This window comes from Buceros rhinoceros, unplaced genomic scaffold, assembly GCF_000710305.1.
Source record: "Buceros rhinoceros silvestris isolate BGI_N320 unplaced genomic scaffold, ASM71030v1 scaffold1178, whole genome shotgun sequence".
Lineage (NCBI taxonomy): Eukaryota > Metazoa > Chordata > Aves > Bucerotiformes > Bucerotidae > Buceros > Buceros rhinoceros.
In genome coordinates, this window is record NW_010424884.1 from 96,502 (window position 1) to 111,018 (window position 14,517).

A 14,517-nucleotide genomic window follows, 5' to 3' on the forward strand; every position below is an offset into this window, starting at 1 on the left:
GGAATCAGGCAAACACTTTCAGCCTCTGGAAGCAACTCCTGTCAGCCATAAAGAGGAGGTATCCTTTAAAGGACAGTATCAAATGCTACCAAAGGAAATGGACCACCTTGGAAAAAGGTATTAACTACCTGAGAGAATTAGCTGTGCAAGAGATGATTCACAGTGACACTCAAGCGACTGTGGACCCTGATGAAATGCCCTGCACGAGAGCTATGCTGCAGAAGTTTGTGCAGAGCGCACCGTTGATATACTGCCACTCGCTGTCAGCAATGATCTGGGAAGGAGGCGTTGAGACGCCGACTGTCAGTGAAGTGGCTGAAAAAGTGCGACAGTGCGAAGGACAATGGCTGAAATCTAAGTGTGGGACGACCTGGCAAATTGACTACATCTCTCTTCAACAAAGCCGCCAAGGCAAGCACTACGTGCTTACAATGGTGGAAACAAGTGCCGGGTGGCTGGAAACGTACGCTGTGCCCCATGCCACTGCCCAGAACACTATTCTGGGCCTCGAGAAGCAAGTCGTGTGGCAACATGGTACTCCAAAAAGAATTGAGTCAGGCAATGGGACTGATTTCAAACACAATCTTCTAGACAACTGGGCCAAAGAACATGGCGTCGAGTGGGTGTATCATAACCCCGGTCGTGCACGAGCCTGCAGAACAATTGACCGATACAACGGGCTGTTAAAAACTACCCTGAAAGCAATGGGTGGTGGAACCTTTAAAAACTGGGACATGCATTTAGTGCAAGCCACCTGGTTAGTTAACACCAGGGGATCCATCAATCCCGCCGGTCCTGTTCACCCAGACGTTTTCCAGACGGTGAGAGGTGATAAAGCTCCTGCGGTGTACGAAAAGAGTTTGGCGGGGAAAACTGTTTGGGTTTCTCCTGCTTCGGGCAAAGGCAAACCCGTTAGTGGGATTGCTTGTGCTAAAGGACCTGGCTGTACTTGGTGGGTGATGCTGGAAGATGGTGCGGTACAATGTGTGCCTGAAGGGAATTTAACTCTGGCTGAGGATACTCGGTTTAGAGCTGTGTGATGTGAATTGCTAACAGTGAGTACTAACAGTGTCCAGAAGTGTCTTTCAGGATGACACGGTGGTGATGGCCAGAGCTGGTTTTATCAAGCGGTATCCAGTAACCCCCTGCCGTGAACCTGCAGCCATGGGCACGAACTGCGACGAGTTTCCTACCATCTCTCCTGCCCCGAAAGACTGCTATGAAAGATGGGAACCTGCAATCACGAACTAAATGAACTTAAACTTCTGTGTAGAATGATAAATCATAAACCAGCGATGGGTATGATGTAAATGGTATGGAATAAGGGATGGAATGCCCTGGTCTGAGCTAGAACAGAACTCATTCTGTTCAGAGATTGCACTTTTCAGCTCAGCCTCTTCTTCTGACTTCAGGTGGCACTGTCTGATATTAACGGCGTGTTTGTGCAGACAGCGGCTGCTTCGAGCAGTGATAACGCTGGATGGTCACAGTCTCTGCCAGGGACGGGGATGCAGAATGGCCCTGGCTTGTACTCGCTCCTATAGAAACCAAGGCCAGGGCTAAACCCTGTGCACCACATTAGAGTGCTGCAAGTAAAAAAGTCACACCTTTGGGGGGGGCGGTGGGGGGTGGACAGCACCGGTGACCCTAAACTGACCAGCCAGATGTTCCATCCCATAGACATCATACTCAGTATAAAGTTGAGGGATCACAAGGCTCAAGCTCTCCTCTGCAATGGCCGGTGTCCAAGGGGGACTCTGTCGGTTTTGCCTGCGATCCCAATCTGTGTGTCACTGCGTCCAGTTCCCGAATCTGGCTCCTGTATCCGTCCTCATCTGCTGCTGGGTCTCAGCTGGGACTTCTGCATTGCCTGCCCCAGCATCAGTGGCGACGTGATCATCACCGGGGGAAGATCCATACTGACTTTGTGTATATTTTCATTATTTTCTTCTTTTTAATATGATTATATTTTCTCTTTACTATTACTGTTACATTAAAGCTTTTTAGTTTTTTTTTCCCAACCCTTAAATCTCTGACCCTTATTCTTCTCTTCTCCTTCTGGGAATGGAGAGGGCTTCATATAAAGTATCTGTCATTCATTTAGTTTCATTTAGTCATTCTTTAGGAAGCCTGTTTTTCTCCAGCTCTGTTTTGGTTGTTGTTAGACTTTCTGGTATCTGTACCACACCTCCGAACCCATTGAAGTTTCACCACGGGAGCAGCAATCCCTGCAGATTAAAGGTGATGTTTGGGGTTTTAGCAATGGATGGTCTTCAAAACTCCTCTTTCATCTTGCCTGGGGTTTGACCAAGAGAGCAGCACCCACTTGCTTTGTCTGCGCAGCTGGAGCGTGGGGGACGTGGACCTCTTGTTTTTCTCCGTTCCGCAGGCAGGAAGGTGACCGTCACTACAAGTCCGTGTAATGGTCCAGCGCAGCCCTCTGGATCGGACCGGAGAGCTCTGTGGGTGCTCTCATCACTAAAATCATGGTGAAAGCCTTTCCTCGGTGGAAATTGAAACAGGCATGTAAATCCACAGTTCCCAAAATCAGTCTGGCTCTGGCGCATTCATGAAAAGACAGAGCCCTCTACTGGCTTCTGTCCTTTTTGTTTTAACCCCGAAGTCCTTCAGTCTTAGAGATCCAGCTGTCAGTGGTAAATGTTTTTTCTGGTGTACGTAGTTTTCTTGGTCTAAAGCTATCAGGATGGAGTACAATTAGATTCCAAAAGCCACTGCTACACCCGTAAGTGATCAGAATCTCATCAGACTAGCCAGCAGGTCGGTGTCAGGTCAGTCCTGCAGAAAACGCCGCATACAAGAGGGTCTTTGCTTTTGCTGAAATAATTGAGAATCGTTGCTGCTGATGCAAACGTTGCCAACAGATTCAGGCACTAAGATTCCAGAAAATTACGGGAAGAAGGTTAAAACGTTTGCTTTTCCCTTGGTACAGCATTCATGTGTATTTGCTCCCCTTTGTTCGCCCCAGTTGAACACTATTCCCTCACAGAAACGGTGTGCGCTGTGTTACCTGCTCTCTGCAAATACAAAGACGCTGACCAGCCCATCCTGGGGGGAGCTGAGAGGAGCGCAGGCTTGGTGTGTTCTCCACTCTATGTATATCCCTTTGGAAGAAAAATGTGTGCTTTGGAAAGGGAAAAGCCCCCTCTGTGCAGTTCCCATCAGCCCACTGCTCTCACAAGGACTATAGGCAAGCACAACGCTTGGCTTGTGCTTGTCATTTAGATCTTACCACTTAATTGGGAATAATTCCTGTAATTTGGAATTACATCGCTTAAGATGTTTGACAAGGAAAGGCTCACCACCTCCAGGCCCCCCAGCACAGGTGCCAGCCACCTGCTCCAGCCTTGACCCAATTGTAACGCAATCCCACAGCCCCTTCCACTGCTGCCGTAGCCACCCACGGCACCGGGTCAAGCTTCTGATAACACCACTGATAGCAGTATCGATAATCAGTCAGTACTGAGGGACTGCCAGGCACCCTGGCAGCGCAGAGGGAACGGTTGGACTGGATGACCTTAAAGGTCTCCTCCAACCAAAACGATGGTTGGTTACTGATAACCCCTCAGGCAGAAAATCATGCACATGCGATGGACGTAGCACAGCTGGAGCAGCCCGACGTGCATCACTAGAAAAAGAAAAAAATGTGCACAAAGAAACAATAAACACCCAACAGAGACAAGATACAGGGGAACGCCCTCACAGAGCAGTGTTTTCAGAGAGTTTATTTATAGAATTGTGGTTTCAATTTGGCACACAATTGGAAAATACTAATACAATTTTGTGGGACAACAGGAAAAGTGCCAGAGTGTTGCTGGTCCTTTGGAGAGGAAAAAAAAAATACTGAGAATTACAAGTAAGGAACAATTGGGGTTAAAACCAGTATTATTCGAAAATGGGCTCTATCAGCTGTAGACCATAAAAAAACCCCCAAACGCTTAGAACCTCGAGGCGCTGGGATGATGTTTCCAAGTTCTCTAGTAATGCGGACTGGAGATTAACACACCCCAGGCTGTTTGCTCTACTGGCAGAAGCTGAGCTCGTCAGGACTTAGCTGAACTGACTGTCCGTGTTTTATCTGGCTTGCTCCGGCGCTCTTTGAATTCACTGGAAATGCTGCTACTGCCCTCAGCAAAATCAGGCCTTTCACAGAGGGCCAAGGGAGCCTCTTTCATAAGCAACCAGCCTCTGCACCCAGAGGAACAGAAATGCCGAATGCGTGAACATTGCACTGAAAAACTATTTTCTTCTCCTCATTTTTAAGACAGCTTAACCTCTCCTTAGGCTGTTTGCACCTTTTCTGCGTGTCCAGTGCTGCCAATCACACCAATCTCTCTTTGAGATGCCTTTATTTTGTTGGCATCTGTCTACTGGTAGGATCAGCACCTTAAACCCTGGTCCCAAACATAAACAACCTGAGGATAAACTGGAGAGTTTGCTGCCGTGGCTCTCTCGTTCTGCAACTGTTTCCATCTCCAATCTCTCATTTTTCTTGTCCATGTGGACTGAGAAAGGAGCAAGGACCAGAAAAATGAACAACAAAGAAGGAAAAGTGGCTGCTAATTCCTGGCTCCAGGCAGAACCTTGGAAGGAAAGTGGATGAGCGCTTCTGAACCTCACTCGGAAGAACTGAGGGAGCTGGAGTGGCACCTGAAAACCACGAAGGTACGGCTTCAACAGCTTCTCGGTATGACCCATGAGGGGCACAACCTGCTACTGGGGTGGGAAGATGCTCGCAGCAGGGGCTACCACTTCATGACAGCAGCTGCCATACCGAAGGTGTGGTTCAGAAGTCAAGCAATCTTTTGAGACCCGAGATTACCGCAGTCTCACCTCAGCGAGTTACACTACAGTGACACGGATAGAGTGCGGTTTTATCGTTCAGGATAGCAGAAGAGAGACTATCAATGGTATTTTGGCAAATCTGTTCTGGTTTGTGTGAAAGGGCCTAAACCTCTATAGCAGAGCAATGAAAAAAGTCTCAGCATGGCTGGCCTGACAGGAAGCCATCCATCCATGCAGGCTCTCCTGCGTTAGGGGCAGTCTCCCCCATCCTTACCCTGCTTGGGCTTAAAATCATGCAGGCATTTATTGGTGGGCTGTTAAATCTAACTGTGTGGCCATCTAACCACTGAAGGACGAGAGAAAAGAGACTATCGATGTAATTTAGATCAAGAAACGGAAGTCAGTCATTATTATGACATGCTCTGTAGATTAGAACAAACAGCTCTTACACAAGTTCATCTGTAAAAGTCTGGCAAATAGGTGAACTTCGAAACCAGTGAAGTACAACAGTCAACCCTTTTATTTCTGTGTCCATTTATTTAGAAAAACATTCGTTCAAGGAATGAATGGGAGTTAGGACTCTGGGTACAGCACAAGGTATCATCTATGCTACCAGCCACTCTTTTAGCAGAATGAAAACGAGAAAATACATACAGCTCAAGATTAATTTCCCTTGCAGTTACTTTAACCGTCACAGCCCCTCCAGCTCCACCACTGGAAAACCAATGCTAGAACAACGCAATCTCGTACTGCCCTTGCTTAGAGCTAGAATGATACCATGAATTTTTTAAACTATAATTTTTAGAAAAGACATACTCGTGCAGGACCCACCTGCTCCACACAGTTCTAAGTAGCATCCCTAAAAATGCTGCGACAGTTCCACATGGAAAAGGCTCAAGTGTAAAGAACCGCGCTGCAGCCCAGCAGGAAGACACAGGTACCGGGTGATTTCCTACCATGCCAGGCATAAGCTTCACTCACGTCCACGCAGCTGAGACCAAGCAAAGATTTAGGCCAGAACAGCGAACTGTTTTAGAACGGAGTATAATTATAATCAAAGAAATAGGATGTAAGATAGGATGTCCTGAGTGCCAACACTACAGGGACAACCACCGCGGTGTGCCGGCACGTGTGTACTAAGCAAGTGCTTTTGAGTACCTTCTGGTCTGCGTAAGAGTTGAATTACTGCCAAGTGACTTCAGAAACTGATCTGAGCTGGCAAAGCAGCCCCTCTGCAACTAGGCTGGGAGAGCCCGAGCACCCCCTCAGGCTGGGGGAAAGCTGTCTGAGCTCAGGCTGGACCAGAAGCAATTCACTGGGCACCCTGCTCTCAGCTTTTCTTCATTTTCACAAGAAGGGAGGTTCTGAAATGTCCTGATCACTGTGATCCATCATGACAAAGCCACTCTGGATGTAATCCGGGCTGGAGAGGCATCTCTCCCTGCTGGAGAACCAGGTATTTCACCGGCACACGGGAGGAAGGAAAGGAGGGCTGAGGCGCCTCTTTGCTGCTTCCTAAGGAACAATAATTTAGGCAAATACTTCTCTTTACTGCTATATGCCTTCACCTGAGGCGCCGGGAATCCCTTGTATGACATGTAACGTTATCTTACTTCTCATTTCTCCCGCAGAAGCTAAGCCTGATCACAGCTCGTGCAAAGGAAGGGATAGAATCGTGCCCAAAATAAAAGCAGTCACGTTTCACAAGGTAAGTTTACACGTGATTTCATCCTGAATCTAAAACCACAACCCGCCACGGGCTTTGTCCTAATTGCCTGTTTAATTACTGTGCATTCAACCTGTGACACAATTGGGTTTTTATGCTAGGCTAACTATGGCTATCTCTCATCTTTAAATTTTAATCCGTGTTTCTTACCTAATAAACAGAAGAGCTGTGCTTTTTTTAATTAGACTTTGAGTCATTTAAATCAGCCTGAAGAAAAAAATCGCTGCAGTCTTTTGTAAACTGTTACTGAAGACTTGTTAAGTATTTGGATTTTTGTTTTGCACTGAGGTTTGAAAGCTCAACAAGCTTTTCAAAAGAGATCAGGCCCTTTTTAAAAAGGGCACATTCACTTGTTTGTCATAGCATATAGTAGTTTATTAAATTAACAAGTGGGATTTCTGTGTGTATTATCTAGAGGTGTAAATTTTCAGAACAGCAGCGATACTGTCAATTTTGGAAGAACAATTCTCTGAAGAAACTACCCGTAGCAGAAGGCTCAGCAGGACAGAGCGTCAGGCTCCTTTGCCAGCGGGTTTACAAGACAGAAGACTGTGGTTGTAGATATGCAACATCTGAGGAGGTCTTTGAGACACGTGAACATTGGCTAGGAGCTGCAAGAGGTATCTAGAGATGCTCCGCTACTGACATAGGGAGAAAAACCTCTTTAATCAGAACAGGAGTGTGATGAAAGAAGTTAAAATGAAAGTAAGAATTTGGTTTAAACAGCCTAAGCTTACACTGAACACGCTTTGAACCGAAACTGCCTGCATTAACTAAGGATTGCAGCTTTCTGGGGGAGTGGGGGGAAGCTGATCTACTGCTGAGTAAAACGAGACGTTTTAACCTCTGGAAATCCTCTGGAGGGTGCGGAGAACAATACAGATAGTCATATTTTTGCAGACAGAAGTCCCCGTATTTTAGAGGTGCAAGAAGTCGTCGTTTGATATCCAAGAGCCCACGTTCTGTTCTGTATTTTGGATTGACAGTGAACGTTTCTTAGTCAAGTTCTGCAGACCCTGCTGCACTTAAAGCGCTACATCTTCTTCCAACTTGCTGAAACAGATTCAGGTTCAGATGGCCTCTCCCTACATAAACTTCCACAAACCAAGTAGCCACGAGCTGTTTGGGATGGCTCAAGAGCTTTTTGCAGAGCAGAGCACGCCTTACCCTAAAAAAAGACCAAAAGTTGTAGAAAAATTGCTGGTTTAGATCTCACGTTGTAAATGGAAACAGCCAAACAACTTACTATTTCTGTTAAAATCATTCCATATGACTGTCCAGTGGAAAAAACAAACAAACAAAAAATAAAACCCAGGTACTGAAGGAAGAGGCTGTTTCTAGAGGCACAAACATCAAATGATGAACAAGTTTTACATCAGAGAAAAACCGAGCATGCATTGTCAACACTAGGCAGAAATCAAGGACAAGGAGTAACTGTTAAAAACTCTACAAGGAAACGGTGCCTTCATTTAAAAAGGTATATGGAAATAATTACACTGATTAATAAAACACTGATATTCACAACCCATCGAACTAAACTGGTTTACATCTTCAGGAGAAAAGTCAAAAAGGTACAGAACATGTCTTTTTTTTTTTTCCCCTCTTAAAAAGCAGGAGCAGTGCCACACTTAAAGAGAAACCGTTGCTGCATATAAATCGGTGTCAACCTTGTGCTTTCTGTTCAGGGGATGCAGAACACGGGGGCATGTTTCTTGCTAAACTGTTCTCAGAGTTATCAGGTGCCCACACAAATCGACCTTTTTTCCTGCCTAATTCGCTGTGGAGTTGCTACAGCTACAGTAACAAGATGTAAAAGGTTCCCAGAAGTTCCTGTGAGAACCTCTTTGGTTATTTTATGAATCAATCAGGATTTTTCCTTAGTGCACCTACGTTCACAACTGTATACTGCCTATGCACCTTGAGTATAGGAACTGCGTGAAAACAGTCTGAAAAAAGGAAACATGGAAACTGAGGTGTGAGGCAGTCAGTCCCCTTCCTACTTCTGATTATTATTATTTCATTCTCTTTTAAATGCCACCACTGAAGAAAGCCAATGCACCACCTAGTCCCCAAACCCACACCAAGCTGCTTTGCACAACTGTATACTGCCTATGCACCTTGAGTATAGGAACTGCGTGAAAACAGTCTGAAAAAAGGAAACATGGAAACTGAGGTGTGAGGCAGTCAGTCCCCTTCCTACTTCTGATTATTATTATTTCATTCTCTTTTAAATGCCACCACTGAAGAAAGCCAATGCACCACCTAGTCCCCAAACCCACACCAAGCTGCTTTGCTTTGCTGTGCATCTCTCCCAGCAGGTTTTCACCCTTGCTTCTTCAGACAGAGCATTTGGAGGTTACAAAAGCATGACTTGCGCTTCTTCATCAGGCAAGTTTATTTGTGTGATGTTTTTTCCAGATTTGGAAGTTTTTCGATTAGTGCTTTATGGTTCATGTTGATGCTGGCTATAAGTCCTCCCTCGTTGCCATCTGAGCCAGTGTAACTGATTTCTTCCCCCGTCAGGGTGGTCATGTGGCCACCCAGTGCTCTCAACACTGCATTTCCAGCACATATGTCCCACTTCTTAATGTAGGTGACGTGGATATACACGTCAGCTTCTTCTTGATTCTTTTCAGCCACGTCAAGGAGGGCCAACACTTTATAACCTAGAAGAAATGGGTAGAAGAAAAAAAAAAAATGAAACCAAGTATTCCTGTTCATCACAAAGGGTAAAACTATTAGTAATATTAACAATATGCACATGCAAGAGTTAATGTCATTAATCACATCACACCATCCAGTACAATGTCAGAGGCACAATAAACATTGTCTGTCCTCTGACCTGTAGAGAAGATTTGAAAAGCAACATTCCCCTCCAGTTTTTCCACTGCACCCCAAAAAAAGCTGTGGGTATTTGGGACACGCTATTTTTAGACAGCCTTCGTCAATGTGCTAGACTTATCTAGAGACACGGGAGCAAGACCAGAAACTCGAATGTACGCTCTGATGTTCACTCACTTATCTCTCAATATCTGTATTATGCTGAAACCTTTTTTTTTTCCTTTTTATTCCAATAGGAGGAAGAGGCATATACCACTCATGCCCAGGGCATTCCCCTTTATCATACATTATGCAGTACAAAATTATTGCTTAAAATAGTATTCTTTCCTTTCTGGAATTTCTTCAATGATTTAACTGTTCAACCGCTGTCCTTGTTTCATCAGACTGTTCCTTTCATTATCTTCTTATACAGAGTCAAGCCCTGGAGAAGATCTACGATAATCAGTTTCACTTCCTCTGTCATAAGGAAACTCATTCAGAATCATTATCAGGGACCTGTGCAAGATGATCTTGACTAAACAATCTGTAAGGGAGCTCTAACTTTCCATATTAAAAGATACAGAAAGATAAATTTCTGTAAAATTCAAGTTTTGCATGGCTTTTCGGAGACTTTGAAACAACTCTGCTTCACACTAGTGCCTCACATATTTGCATTCTGTCAGTAACAAGCACGAGGGTATTGAGTAAGGTTACAGAAATGAAGCTAAAACCTCTTTGGGCTGAATATGAGGCAGATAAAAACGGGCTTCAGTGACGCTACTTTTCTGTTTTGCTATAAATGCAAGGAATAGTTCTGAACTTTAATGGCTTTTCCTTAAAACATTGTTTAATTAAGTGTACTAGTAGTTAACTAACAACCAACCGATTCTCTTCCATGGTTCTGTATTAGGTCACACAACCCTTTTTCCTCCAGGGAGGGATTGGTGCCTTCAGTGTGTGTTCAGCGAAAGGACCACGGTGATGTTCCTGGTCCAAGCTCAGCTTCACTAATGAACCAACTTGCGAAAAGCCTGGAGATGCCTGAACTAAGTTCGCTGTAGGTTTCTATACACAGGAAAAACTGTGCCCCTGTTGTCGAGTGATTGCTTTTAGGGATGAGAAGAGCAGAACGTGAGAGGAAAAAGAGGAGAAGCCCCAGTTACATCCCGTTGTCTAGTAGCAGCTGCCCCGTTAAATCGTGCAGAAGCAATAAAGTGCGTAAGATGCTTAAGGATGCAAACCTGCTCCACCAGCGGGGATTATCACCGTCTTATTTCCAAATGTCTGCCGCGCGACCTGCTCGACTTTTCCTGCGTGGGAGCGGGAGACGATAATCCTCGGTGTTTTCTCATTGTAGGAGGAACGAGCTTTGACGTTTGACCCGCCATCCACCATCGCCCAGGCTACGAGAGGAACACAGATTCTGCTCAGATTTAAAAAAGGCCATTGCTGTGAAGTGTAAGAGGATCTCATCTGAGAAAATGGAATTGATACCACTGATGACTTTATTGCCCTCCCTACTGTTAAAAAGAACGTTAGGGGCTGACAGAAGGAAGGGGTGCATGCCCACACGAGCAGAAGAGAAATCCCCTAACCATTAATTTGATATTTACCTAGCAGACTAACCAGCAATTTCATCTCAGCAGAGGGTCAGGTTGTAGAGCAACACACCGAGTGATACGTAATAACAACACCGACTGCCCTTTACTGCTCTGGAGTTGTGTGGTGGTGGTAGGAACAATCCTACTCACAACCTACTGGTATTTCCAGCTTGGGAAATGAATACTCTTCACACAGAATGACAACTCATTGCATCCCATCTGATGCCACGTCTGAACGGTTCAGACTTTACTATTACTTGATAGGACAAGGGGTAGAGGTTTTACACTGACAGACAGTACTTAAATTAGCTGTAAGAAAGAAATTCTTCGCTGTGAGGGTGGTGAGGCACTGGCCCAGGTTGCCCAGAGAGGCTGTGGATGCCCCATGGCTGGCAGTGCTCAAGGCCAGGTCGGACGGGGCTTGGAGCTACCTGATCTAGTGGAAGGTGTCCCTACCCATGCCAGGGGGCTTAGAACCAGATGCTCTTTAAGGTCCCTTCCAACCCAAACCATCCTGTGATTCCTAAAGGACATAAATTGTCAAAATTAGTGTTAAAAACCTGATTTCTTCAGATAGATGTTAATGCTTAGGAAAATATTTTCACCAAACCCCGAGATTCTTAAAGCATATTGAAATATAGCACATACTTAAGTCACTGGAAATTAAGTTCATATTTAAAGACAGTAAAATATTTAGCACAAAATATTGAGCATTCAGTGGGCAAAAAAAAAAGTATAAACCCCACATTGATTCAGACTTAGTTTCTGCATAACTTCACAACTCTAGAGGTCAGTATTGCCTAAGGGAAAATGACAACAGATTCTTGTTTCGAATACACAGCAAGACACGAATAGCAGAATTACTTTGAAGCTTTCAGAAGTCCATACACGTTGCCAAACTTGCAGCAACGCTCACTGATGCATCCTGAACACTGAAGAATTAATCAGCTCACGGTTGTGGCACTGAAAGCGTGTCAGGCTATCAGTAAGGCTACGCTAGACAGCCTCGCCGGTTACATACAAACCAAGATCTTTACTCAACATTTCTTATTTGTGCTGAATTAATACCAGCTCCTGGGTGTGATATCACAGACCAACTCCTTCTGCTGAGAGAGCCAAGTACTCTTCTGCTGAAGACCAACAGCACACGCAAGGCTGGTGAGCGTGTGCAGGTTGCACTTTCTTTGGTTTGCTGTAAGCACTCTGATTGAAGGGATCTGAAGTCTTACACGTCTTTTCAGTTAGTCTGTTTTAAATGCATCGCTTTTATGTTCAGCAAGGGCAGCGTTTTCCGTTGTGGTTTTACAGCACGGAACACATCTGCAGCTCCAGTTCTGAGGTCTGCAGCAGCACTCATTTGCCCCAGGCACTACTTTGTCCGTTATACCCACAGATGTTCTCTCAAACATCAAATCTTAACCATGACTGAAGATGCTGGGAATAGGTGGAGGCATAAAGGTACCTGTGTACGGTGTGAACGGCTTGTGTATCACTCCTATGACGGGTTTACCGTTAACGGCCACGCAAACCATCGTCGTGACATACTGTCGAAGATCCTCTGTGGGCAAGAGAAGAAGGGGAGCAGGTTTACAGCCAGATGCTCAGAACACGAGAAGAAAGCAGACCAGACATTACAGAGAAGTTGTTCTTTGAAGACCAGTCTACATTCTGCTGTTTACAGTTACATAACGTAACTTCAAGTAACCTTGAGGTTTTCAAAGGACTTTAAAGACTTTTCCATGTTGCAGCAATTCTCCCCGTTCGGTCGATGTAACCTGAACTCCTGCCAGACCTAATGCTAACAGCGGTGAGGAAATCTGTGCCCCTACATCCTTCCCTCTCTGCCTCACCTCCCATCCTGTAGTGGTTCAGTACCAAATGATTTCCGAGTTGGAATGTATCACAGTAAATGCTGCAGTCTGATAACTGCTACAGAGATTTTGTGATGCGGTTTGTTTAAGTCACAGTAGCTTTGAGATAACACCCTTCGACAAGAGCTGTCACTTTAAACACACGCTACCTTGTCTCCAGTACAAAAGGCAGGCATCAGAATTACACACGATTTGCTAGTAAGAATCACATCAGCTACCTGTGTATTCTTGCGTAGCATCTAACGGATCGATCCAGACAGTAACACTTTCTGCTGGCACCTCTTTGGGCTGTATTTTTTGTTTTATCTCTTCAGGAATACTGCGATCCCAAGAGACCGTCTCCTGATCAGCTGCATCAACACGCTCTTCAGAGTTAATCTACGGTAAGACAACAAAAGTCGTTGTATTAATTTAACAGATACAGTAACTGCGGCACTTGGGAAAACTTCAGGTTTGCTCCCACCTTCTCCTTCTCCCTTCGTCTCCAGCTAAAAGTGATTAACGAGTCATTTTTCAGCAAACTGTTGCCATCACGCCACAAGCAATGGGAAAGCACAGCCCTGGGTTTGACCGTGAACCCCAGCCCAGCTGGATGCTGTTTCTTTGGCTGCTCCTCTTCCTACTGAACCTTCTCACACGAAGAATCGCGGTGGTTTTTAAATCAAAACTTAAATGCAGTCACTTCAAAGACTACAAGTGGACCAGCTGACTCTGGAGAATCACGCGGTACACAGATAGAGTAGGGGTCTAATATCCCGCTTATACAGATCCATAGATGCAGTTTGAAGGGTACAGATATTTGATCAACAAGTATTTTGCAGACTGTGGTACGACTTGGGGGAGAAGGAATCCTAGTACATACACATACACCTTCCGTGGATGCCAAACTGACCAGCTCTGATGTCCAGCCAAGGCAAAACAGCAGGCGCACTAGGGACGCGATGTGTCTTCTATAACCTAGAACCACCGATTTCCCTTCACTTGCTACAGGTGGAGTTGAGGCTGTGAGCTCAGATTCAGACTGCGAGAGCAGATAAACCCCCTCTGACCAAAACAACTCGTCACGACAGATGTTGTAGGCAAGAGACATCGAAAGACAATGAAAATAAATAAATTACCAGACAACGTTTGAATGTTACAGTCTTTGTATCAGCAGTATTTTTGCGTAATTCGCATTGTGACAAGACATCACACATCTCAACCGTAACAAATTGTTAACAAAGCGTTAAGGGGCATTTTCTCCAAGGGAATTCAAAAAGAGAAAGCCAGCAGAACTGCAGCAAACTCCGGCCATCTATTATAACTGTCTTCCCACGTAAAACCTGGGTTTGAAGCGCCGTACGCCAACCACAGAGTCCTTGAAGCTGCCCTGACATTTACAAATTAAACATCTGTCACTGTACAATAAACCTGACGACTGCGTTTTCCCCGAGGGAGAACAGTCCTGCAAAGTCAAGATGATTAGTCCCACAGACTTGGCAGCCTCAACACAGCCCCTGGGCAGTTTAAGTTCCTCTACAGCGTATTATGCACCACCGTAAAAAAAACCAGAACAACAGTTCCTCATCAGAGCAGAGAGGCGTCCAAAAAGTTAAAGGGTTGGAACCAGTCCTCAGAAGGAAGAGTGTCTTGTTAAACCTGTTGTTACAGTACACCAAAATTAAAAGACTGAAACTAGCTGAAAGGTCTGGTTTCC

General features: G+C 45.1%; 1 protein-coding gene across 1 annotated transcript; it reads right to left on the reverse strand.

The window, feature by feature from the left end:
- Positions 1-8,700: 8,700 nt before the first annotated feature.
- On the reverse strand, positions 8,701-13,911 carry IMPAD1 (inositol monophosphatase domain containing 1). The gene is made up of 5 exons (XM_010140922.1): positions 13,714-13,911; positions 13,040-13,199; positions 12,413-12,508; positions 10,591-10,752; positions 8,701-9,195 (listed from the first exon to the last, which is right to left on the reverse strand). Exons 1-5 carry the CDS (start codon positions 13,909-13,911, stop codon positions 8,924-8,926), a joined length of 888 nt encoding a protein of 295 aa, XP_010139224.1. The 3' UTR covers positions 8,701-8,923.
- Positions 13,912-14,517: the final 606 nt, after the last annotated feature.

What these genes read in the sequence shown, in the direction of transcription:
- IMPAD1 (XM_010140922.1), bottom strand. Translation starts at nt 13,911, where the DNA reads ATGTCTCTTGCCTACAACATCTGTCGTGACGAGTTGTTTTGGTCAGAG. An exon ending in TTGGCTGGACATCAGAGCTG is followed by an intron (nt 13,200 to 13,713) that starts GTCAGTTTGGCA and finishes GTCTTACCGTAG; the next exon opens with ATTAACTCTGAAGAGCGTGT. An exon ending in AATCCCCGCTGGTGGAGCAG is followed by an intron (nt 9,196 to 10,590) that starts GTTTGCATCCTT and finishes CATTTCTTCTAG; the next exon opens with GTTATAAAGTGTTGGCCCTC.